A 10,383-nucleotide genomic window follows, 5' to 3' on the forward strand; every position below is an offset into this window, starting at 1 on the left:
TACATGGGAAAAAGTGGGGATGTTGTCCCCTTGAGGGGACAGTGCTGTGATCCCCTGGAGTGTGTGTGGGTCAGGCTGTGGCTTCCTGGCTGATTATGCTTAATGGTGTCTGATTCCCTTTGCTTCCTTCCTTTTTTGCCACCTAGCTACTTGTGCCAAAAAAGGACCCTCATCTCTGCCATCTGAGCACTGAAGGGAGGGTGTCCATCATGGCCTCACTGGCCTGGGAGGCACGATTTCCCACGTTCACTTTGAGGTCTGTAGCCTCTCAGCCAACTTCTAGGGCAGTGTTTTTTCAACCTTTTTCATCTCATGGCCCACATAAACTAATTAGCAAAATTCTGCAGCATACCGAAAAATATACTATATTTTTTTACTGACATGACCAAAAAGAATAGGTGTAATTTTGATTCATTCACACCAGACGGGTATTGTTGTGCTGGCTGTTGTCATTTTTTTTATTTGACAATCTAAGGGAAAAGAGGTCAGTGCCCCTGTGACTAAATAGTCATGTACTGCATGTTTTAAAAAATTCTTGTGGTACACCACTTGAAAGTCGCTGCCCTGGAGGAAACTCCTCCTCAGGCAAATCCATGAAGATTCTCAGTCACCCAAGAATGCCTGAGCAAGGGCCAGCCCAGCTTGCCGTGTGCTGTCGGAGCCAGGGTGCCTCCCACTGCACAGGGCCCTCTCTCGGCCCCTTTTTCAGGGGGAAGCCAGTCCAGAGCTTGCTGCCCCTCTCCCCAGGGGGTTTCACCAGCCTCTCTGGGATCAGCTGCATCACCTGCTGGATGACTCCTGATGCCCGACTTTGCTACTCCAGATTTGGAGGTCTGAATGACTATTGTCATCCCACTGGCAGTTGGGGAAGCGCAATAAGTGTCCTTTCTCTTTTGGAGTTAAAGGGAGTTCGGTCTTATTTCCCCAGAAAAGATTTTGTCAGATTCTTGGTAAGCAATCCAATTAAAAAGCCAAAATTAAAAGCAGCCTTCCATTCTTTTTCCTTTCCTTGGGTTATCCCAACCCTTATTTACCTCAAAGATTTTCTAAGAATAGCTCACATAAAGTCATGACCTGCTATTTAAAGCAAGGAGGCTTGGAATTCTGAAAGAAATTCACCCAAGTTCACCAAAAGCAAAGCAGGGGGCTAGTGGAGCACAATGGGCCCTTGCTAGTACTTAGTTTAAGTACTAGCAAGGTTTAAGTCCACAGGGTGGTCCTGGGTTCGCTTCTTCAGACATTTGCCATACTATGTCAAGTAAATTTCAATGTAAGATATGTTCAGACCCACCCTGGCTGGTGTGACTCAGTGGATTGAGCGTTGGCTTGTGAACCAAAGGGTTGCTGGTTCGATTCTAAGTCAGGGCACATGCCTGGGTTGTGGGCCAGGTCCCCAGTTGGGGGTGTGAGTTGGGTCACCTTGGCTAGACAGGAAGAAGGCTTTACAGAGAAATTCTGGTTCAAAGAGACTGAGGAAGGAGGCCATGGAATGTAGCCAGGCCTGGCTCATTTTTCATCCCTTGGACACCAATATTCACTGGAGATGACGGGACACGGATACACCTTAGGGCACATCCAGGAATATTCTCGATAGTGAGACCCACACAACTCTGAAGTAAAAGTGAAAGAGCAGAAGGTTTAGTTCTACTAGATTCTCATCTTCTCACGCTCTTTTATTTCAGCTTCTCCCAAAGGAAGGAGTCTCTCTTCATATTTTATGGTGGAGTTAAGAAGGGAATGAGATGTAATACATAATTAATAAAGGAAAATGTCCTCAGGTGAGGACAAGAAAACCACCATCAATATACACTGGAAGTCTTCCTCCAATCTTCAGCCAGAGGAACCTGTCATCATTTACTAGAGTGACTACGCATGGGGGAAAAAACCTGAAACCTTTAGTAATTGAAACAGTTGTGTTGACTTCCTCAGAAAGAGTTGATCAGAATAACCTCCTCATTAAACAAGGCCAAGTTTACCACGTCTGTAGTAAAGATAAACACGGTCTTGACAGAAATTAGTGTTTCAGGAGGGGAAGATCAAGTGTGTTTGGGTGACTTGAAGCAGCTCTCGCAATGCAAGGATCTGACTGAAACTGGTCAAAACTTATGGCCCTGCAGAGTGAGCGTGAGTTGTGGGAGAACGTTTTTTAAAAAATATTTTTTATTTTATTTTTGGAAAGGAGAGAAACATTGATCAGTTGCCTCTCACACACCCCCAACTGGGGACCTGGTATACAATCCAGGCCTGTGCCCTGACCAGCAACCTTTTGTTCTGCAGGCTGGCACTCAGTCCACTGAGTCACACCAGCCAGGGAGGAAGAATCTTGATGAAAAACAACTATTTGATAGCAGCTGAGTTTGAGCAATTTGAGTCATCTCTTGACTTGAAAAGGCAGCTGATTGAGAAGCCTGTCGCTCTTAGTTTCTGATTTACAGTCTTATCCTCCTGGGTAAGAATTTTCTGGAATAAAAAGTACAGTCTTGCTAATGTAGGACCTTTAATTTTGAGTCTTTTTTTTTTTAGTGTTCTCTGTCAACTACTTTATTTTTGTTTCTTCTTTAAGTATATTTTATTGGTTATGCTATTACAGTTTTTCCAATTTTTCCCCCTTTATCCCCCTCCGCCCTGCACCCCCCAACCCTCTAGCATTCCCTCCAACTTAGTTCATGTCCATGGGTTGTACAGATAAATGCCTTGAATTCTGTTTCCTATACCATTCTTAACCTCTCCCCATCTATTTTATGCCTACAAATTATGCTTCTTATTCCCTCTACCTTCTCCCCATTCCTCCCCTCCCTCCTCCACTGAAAACTCTCCATGTGATGTCCATTTCTCTGATTCTTGTCCTGTTATAGCTGTTTCCTTAGTTTTTGTTTTCATTGTTTTTCTTTTTTTTAGGTTCGGTCGTTGATTGTTGTTGAGTTTGTTGTCATTTTATTGTTCATATTTTTTATCTTCTTTTTCTTAGATAAGTCCCTTTAACATTTCATATAACAAGGGCTTGGTGATGATGAACTCCTTTAACTTGACCTTACCTGAGAAGCACTTTATTTGCCCTTCCATTCTAAATGAAAGCTTTGCTGGATAGAGCAATCTTGGATGTAGATCCTTGCCTTTCATGACTTCAAATACTTCTTTCCAGCCCCTTCTTGCCTGTAAGGTCTTTTTTGAGAAATCAGCTGACAGTCTGATGGAAACTCCTTTGTAGGTAACTGTCCCCTTATCTCTTGTTGCTTTTAAGATTCTCTCTTTAACTTTAATCTTGGGTAAGTTAATGGTGATATGCCTTGGTGTGTTCTCCTTGGGTCCAATTTCTTTGGGACTCTATGGACTTCCTGGACTTGCTGGAAGTCTATTTCCTTTGCCAGATTGGGGAAATTTTCCTTCATTATTTGTCCAAATAAATTTTCAATTTCTTGCTCTTCCTTTTCTCCTTCTGGCAACCCTATGATTCAGACATTGGAACGTTCAAAGTTTTCCTGGAGTTTCCTAAGCCTCTTCTTATTTTTTTGAATTCTCGTTTCTTCATTCCTTTCTGATTAAATGTTTATTTCTTCCTCCTGCTCCAACTTGTTGATTTGAGTCCTAATTTCCTTCCTGTCACTGTTGGTTTCCTGAATATTTTGCTTTATTTCACTTTGGGTATCCTTCATTTGTTCTTACATTTTGCAACTAAGCTCAATCAGTTCTGTGAGTATCCCCATTACCAGGGTTTTGAACTCTCCATCAGATAGGTTGTCTATCTCCTCATTGCTTAGCTCTCTTTCTGGAGTTTTGATCTGTTATTTCATTTGGGCCATATTTCTTTGTCTCAGAGCACCTGTTAAGTTGTAAGGGGGTGGGGCCTTAGATATTCACCTGGGTGGGATAACCTTCTATCCAGGTTGTGTTGCTGTCTGTGGGGGAGGGATCAGAGAGGGAACAATGCAGCTTGCTTGCTCGGCTCCAGCCCCACTTTCCAATGAACTCCTGTGAGACTAGGAGTTACTCCCACCATGGCAACCCTGCTGTAGTCCACAGTCAGCTCTCAGTCTTTACTTTCCCATTCAGTCAGCTCCACCTGCACAGTCCACCGATTCACCAAGGGTCTTCTCAGCCAGCCCTGCCCCCATAGTCCACTGCCTTGCTGCCAGTTCTCTCCATCTGCTGTCCACCCCATCTCCCTCATTTCCTTCCTACAGGTCTGGTGGTCTGGTTGGTCTGGTTGACGGTTTCTTTATTTCCTTGGCTGTTGGAGTTCCATGCAGTTTGATTTTCTGGCACTTCTGGGATATATTGTTTTTAGATTGGTGGTTATCCTTCTTTTGGTTGTATGAGGAAGAGAAGGGTTTCTACCTACACCTCCATCATGTCTGGAATCTAATTTTGAGTCTTTATCATTAAACCCATTTTGAGTCTTAGTTCTCTCTAGATAATGGCCCTAAATTATTATTAAATCTTTGTGACCCTAACTACCACTGTAGTCCACCAGTCAAAGCAGAGGCTTATGATGATGAGTTAATAAGTGGTATTTTGGCCCAGGTTCTAATCACACTGTAGGTCTGTAAACTGACCATGTGTTTTTTTCCCACATCTTCAATGATTATTTGGAATAAACATCCACAGAAACTGTTATTTTCTCTCTGGACTGTGCAGTGAGTTTCATTATGGTAGAGAGAGCTAGTGGAAGTTCAAGAAATTCTGTTCTTTCCCGGGACAGCATACCAAAGTCAATACTGCATTGCTAGGAAAATTCTGCATATTAGTGCCACCATAAACTTGAAATATGCATGTTTCTTTTGTTCTTTAAAGAAGAAGAAGAAATCTTTGAAATTTCCTTCAAACTATTATAAAATTAAACAGATGATAACTCTAACCATAGAGGCTGTTAAGCATGTTAACCTTTACTGGAATAAATCACATAGCCCTCGACTCCCGGTATGCAGCTTACTGACCTAGAACATTCTTTTTCTCTATAACAACTTGCAAGGACCAATCAAAGCAGGTTGTTACCTTTCAGGTCCAACAGTACTCTTTACAATCTAGTCTCGTATCACATCAATTCTCCCGCTCTGCACTGCAGTCTAAGAATCTCGATTCTCCTGACATTTCATAGGCCACATTCTATGGGCCACTCTGGTGCTTTCTCAGTGGACTAGGTAGTAGGGGACAAGGGTGGTAGGAACAGAGGTTATATGCATAGGCTTATCTACACGGATTCATCCTCACTATACTGACCTGCTTACTACTACCACTGAGTGCTAGCCTCCCATTAGCAGACACTAATTAAACATTTAAAAAATTTTTCAGTTACCATTGGCATACAGTATTATATTATATTCAGGTGTACAACAGAGTGAATGGACATTATATAACTTACAAAGTAATCACCCTCAGAAGTCTCATACCCAGCTGGCACCATCCATAGTTATTAAAATATTATTGACTATCTTCCCTGTGCTGTACTTTAAGCAGAAATTAATTTTGAGCTCCAGCATGGTGTCTTTCCCTTGGGGAATTGCTATCACCTATAAATTGTTGATTGTATTTGATCCCTTTTTATCACGGGTGAAGTGGTGATTTGATTTCACTGGAATAGACAGGCATCTATTCTGCACATGAATCTCCTCACCTTGCCCATCGTGATTCTGCAGCGCCCCCACCTGTGCACTGACAGAATGCCTGGCACATCCTCACAGTTTTCTGTACAGCATGGCTTTGGAGCCAGGTACTTGTTTTGAAGCTAAAGAAGGGCAATGATGCATGTGTGCCCACAGAACTGACTGGTCTTCAACAGATTTCATCACCCAGATGCAGTTGGCCTTAGCTATAATACTAACTCACTTGTGGTGTTAGTTCAGCAACAAACCCCCAAAAATGTGGGGTTCGAGCTCACAGAATGTAGTATGTACTTTTATTCAGTGATCAGTATGTGTTGCTATTTCTTCCATAACCATATTACAATGTTGCATCCAATAAGACATTGAAACCTCACCTGGTCGTTCTGGACTCTTCGTGCCAGGGGACCAACAGGCAGATAAGACAGCAGCTCTCTGGGAGTGGGGTGAGGTGACTGATATGACGACCAAGGGGAAATTGGGCCACTGTGAGCAGAAGGGCTATTTCCTGAGACAAGTGGTTCTCCAGGTGCTTCCATGTCCGAGAGTAAAAGATAATGGGAATGCACGGCAGCAACCAAAGGCAATTCCATTGAGTATTCAGACCTTTTTGGAATAAAGATTTAGACTACGCCAACAGCTCAATTATCCCAGACAAATGAGGTTGTACCAGGGGGCAAAGGAAACAGGGAATGGGAAGTAGAAGAAGAAAGTTATAAACATCAAGTATGGCATCATGACCAGTTGGTGTGTGTGTGTACGTGTGAGTGTCCATGTATGTAAGCTACCTTGGTCTTCTCTGTCATCCCTTTTCTCCCTTACACCCTGAGTGCAGGTGGGGCTCATACTCAGAGAGGAGGTATAACTGACATCATTGGCCACAGATGGCTACTGTGACCAATAAGGTACCATGGGTACAAAGAATGGTTACGCGTGGTTCAGCTGCTGCTGCCTTATATGGAGTTCAAATACAGATAAAATGACATGGCTGCTAAGAGACCAAAGGGGTGGACAGTGCAGTTTCTAGGCTGTTCCCTCAGCTCCAAGCCCACACGTCTTCACTTCAGTTGAGATATGAGGCCTGCTTTGCCAACAAGGTGAGCAGGAGCATCTGCTAACAAGGCACAGAAGTGGACAGTCAGCTGAGAAGAGGGGAGAGAAAACAAACTCCTCCTTCATTTCCCATTTCTCCAACAAACTATCTCAGAAACATTTTTCACTCTGGATGTTGGTTCCACTTTGCAGATTTTGTCTTTACTCTCCCATCACCAGTCTCCTTCCGTCCTTCAGAGGAACAAGCCCTGGTTGACCTGCACCTGTTCCTCACCATGTGGGGACAGACAGTGACCTCTGAACTCCTGGATTACTGAACCAGCCACAGAGCACCCACTTGTCACAAGCCTGACACCCAGCTCTGCAGACTCCTCTTCTTCCTCTGGGCCCTGGAGGAGCCACCATGAGTCAGGGCTGGGCAACCTTCTCAGAGGCCTGGGCAACCCTCACAGGCCCCCCTCTGAGGGACCAGCTGGTCTGTGTGTCCTCCTCCAATGCTTGGGCACAAGACTCCAGGTTTCACTTACCTGAAACCCTTCCCCAGATTCCCAGGCCTAGAGATTGTAGCTTCTTTCTGCAGGTCTTTTTCTCTGCCATCCTTAGTGTTCTGGTGCTATTTCAGTTCTCAAACATATGGTTAGCAATCCCTCACATTACATTTTCTCTGTTAGAGTATTTGGTGTGGTATTTTCCTTACTGGGTCCTGACTGATGTACGTTAGGTTTTACAATAATGACTCAAGTTCTGTCTTTATTTCTGTTCTAATCTTCATCCTCCATGCAAAAAAGTGTGTAGAACTTGAAGTGCTGAAGTGATTCACAGCTGTTACAGCAAATTTGGCATGTGAACACATACAGTGCTTTAAAATGTTTTGTATATTTTATCTCATTTGATGCTTCCTCTTGCATTCATTTAACAAGGTTTTCACTAAGCAACTTATAAGGCACAGGACCAGGTGCTGATTATGCAAATAAAAAGGCACTACCCCTGCAAAGGTAACTTTTAAATAGTAGGGACATATTTTTATTTCATAGAAGAAGCTTTATAAAGTGTTCATTGAGTCAGAGGAGAAAGCTAGGACTTACTCAGGAGGAATTATAAAGATAATTTCTGCCATCTAGAATTCAGATACTCATGGTTATTATGCTGAATCATCAATTAACAAGTTTCTAAAGGAACCAGTATAGTACCCCACACTTTGTAAACACTCAGTAAGATAGTCACAGAAAAGAATAGTGAAGACATAGAGTGAGTTCACTTCAAGGACTCTATAAATGGGGATCCGTGACAATAGCTATGTGTTGCTTCTCCTTGAGCCTTCAGAGTTCCATGTAGTGATCCCTAGGAGAGTCCCTGTGAGGCAGGGCAGGTGTCATTATTCCTGTTTATTGATAAGGAAGCAGACACTAATAAACAGTGAGTGACTTGCCAATGTCCTGTAATCAAGATGTGGTGACACCAGGTGCGGGATGCCCTGGTCATTCAGTGTTGACTGCCACTCCTGCAACAGTCTAGCCCCTTCCTCAGGGCCCCCATCACATCCCGGTTCCTTAAGCTATAAATGAGGGGGTTGAGCATAGGGGTAACGACTGTGTAGAAGATAGAGATCACCTTGTCATGGCTGGGGGTCCGGTAGCGCCTAGGCCTCAGGTAGATGAACATGGCTGCCCCATAGAAGAGGGAGACAGCTGTCATGTGGGAGGAACAGGTGGCCAGAGCCCTTTTGCCAGCCTGAGCAGAGCGCATATGAAGCACAGCCCCCAGGATGCGAACATAGGAGGCCACGATGATGGAGAAGGGAAGGAGCAGCATGAATACACAGCAAGCAAAGAGCAGGGTTTCAAAAAGTGAGGTGTCAACACAGGCCAGTTTCAACAAAGTTGGCACCTCACAGAAGAAGTGATCCACAACCCTGGAGCCACAGTAGGGGAAGGTCATCACTACCACCATCTGGATCAAACCATCTAGTAGCCCAAAGGCCCAGGAACTCCCAGCAATCTGGAGACAGACCCCCTGACTCATGCGGGTGGAATAGTGCAGTGGGTGGCTAATAGCCACATAGCGGTCATAAGCCATGAGCCCCAGCAAAAGCCCCTCTGATCCAACAAGAGAGACTAAAAGGCCTGCTTGCATGCCACAGCCCATAAAGGAGATGGTCTTCCTACCAGACAGGAAGCTGGCTGCCATCTTTGGTACACTGGTACAGACCAACATGAGATCCATGAGGGAGAGCTGACTGAGGAAGAAGTACATGGGTGTGTGAAGTCGAGGATCTATGCTGATGAGGGCCAGGAGGAGGACGTTTCCACAGAGGGCCACTGAGAACACTACCATGACCACAGAGAAGTGAGCCAGGTCAGCTGGGCTGTGGGAAAAGACGCCCAAGAGGATGAAGCCATCTGTGCAGGACTCATTCAACCACATCTCCATGGCTGTGTTGTTCACAATCATCCTGAGAATTTGGACAAAGAAATTCTGAATTAAGTGATATATTTTTATTTCCCTCAAAATTCTTTTTCTTTCAGCTATATATTTTGTAATTCAGCAGAGCTCAACAACATGCTTTGGAACATACAAGTGCATGCTCCTTTGTATTCCCATGGCACAGATGGTAGGACTTTGTTAGATCCAACTGTAGCCCATAGAGTTGGACCACATAGCCATACTTGCAGGTTTCCATAACAAAAAAAGCGTAACTTAATTATTTTGTGTGTCACAGGACTACTGAACAATCCTCTTTCAGCAAGCAAAATATTGCCTTTCCCACATGACACCAACTTTTTTCGGCAAGGATTCTGCAGATGCAGTCAACGGTCTCTAACAAGACTAGAACCATTTCATGCCCAAGAGATAATTTATATGGGTTAAAATTCCATGTAATGTATTATTATATGGGTTAATAAAACGGGTTTATATGGGTAGGTAATAGAGACAGGAGACATTCTTTATTCTGCTCAGGCCAAATAAATCAAAATCATTTTCATTCCTCTATGTCATTTATTCCTGATATCCAAACTATGAGCAGAGCCTCTTAACTTGACATTCAGAGCATCTCAGAATACCCCTAACTCTTCTCATCCTGATGCAACTGCCCTGCTATAACCACAGTCCTTCCTATGATGGATCATTTGAGGCTTCTACTCAGTCTCCTGGCTTCCATCAGTTGAATCTCTTGGGTCTATTCTCACAGCAGTTCAAATGATTCTGTGACAATATCAGTCATATGATATAACTCTCTTACTGAAGGGTACATCAATGACTACCCCAAATCTTCCAAATAAAGCCCAAATTCTATAAGGTCTTAAATCTCTCTTCCTCTCCCTCTCTCTGTCTGTCTCTCTCTCCCCCACCTCCAACACACACACTGGTGCTGGTACCTATGGCCTCATCCCCTACAATGCCCCCTTCACTCATTGTGCTTCCATTAATTTCCTCAGACAACCTGGACTCATTCTCACCTTTGGGTGTTGCCTTTTCTTTGCCCTTCCCACAATTCTATCTCTCACTTGCTTTATTTTCCCCCTATTTTATAGAGGGTTCTTTTTTTATTTTTGAGAGAGGGGAAGGGAAGGAGAAAAAGAGGGAGAAAAACATCAATGTGTGGTTTCCTCTCACATGGCCCCCACTGGGGACCTGGCCCACAACCCAGACATGTGCCCTGACTGGGAATCCAACCATGACCCTCTGGTTCACAGTCCAAGCTGAATTCACTGAGCTACACCAGCCAGGGCTA

The 10,383-nt window shown here is 43.9% G+C and overlaps 1 protein-coding gene across 2 annotated transcripts; it reads right to left on the bottom strand.

Annotated features, from left to right (window-relative positions):
* Positions 1-8,132: 8,132 nt before the first annotated feature.
* Positions 8,133-9,234, bottom strand: LOC128627171 (olfactory receptor 56). Of its 2 annotated transcripts, none has more exons than XM_053663795.1 (2): positions 9,214-9,234; positions 8,133-9,125 (listed from the first exon to the last, which is right to left on the bottom strand). In XM_053663795.1, the coding sequence occupies exon 2, from the start codon at positions 9,099-9,101 to the stop codon at positions 8,133-8,135; it is 969 nt and encodes a 322-aa protein (XP_053519770.1). In that variant the 5' UTR covers positions 9,102-9,125; positions 9,214-9,234. The 2 variants fall into 2 exon arrangements, with proteins under 2 accessions (XP_053519770.1, XP_053519767.1); XM_053663792.1 differs by having other exon boundaries at positions 8,133-9,102; positions 9,226-9,233.
* Between the last annotated feature and the right edge of the window lie 1,149 nt (positions 9,235-10,383).

Source organism: Artibeus jamaicensis, unplaced genomic scaffold (assembly GCF_021234435.1).
Source record: "Artibeus jamaicensis isolate MK-2021 breed Jamaican fruit bat unplaced genomic scaffold, CSHL_Jam_final contig_1085, whole genome shotgun sequence".
NCBI classification, from domain to species: Eukaryota; Metazoa; Chordata; class Mammalia; order Chiroptera; family Phyllostomidae; genus Artibeus; species Artibeus jamaicensis.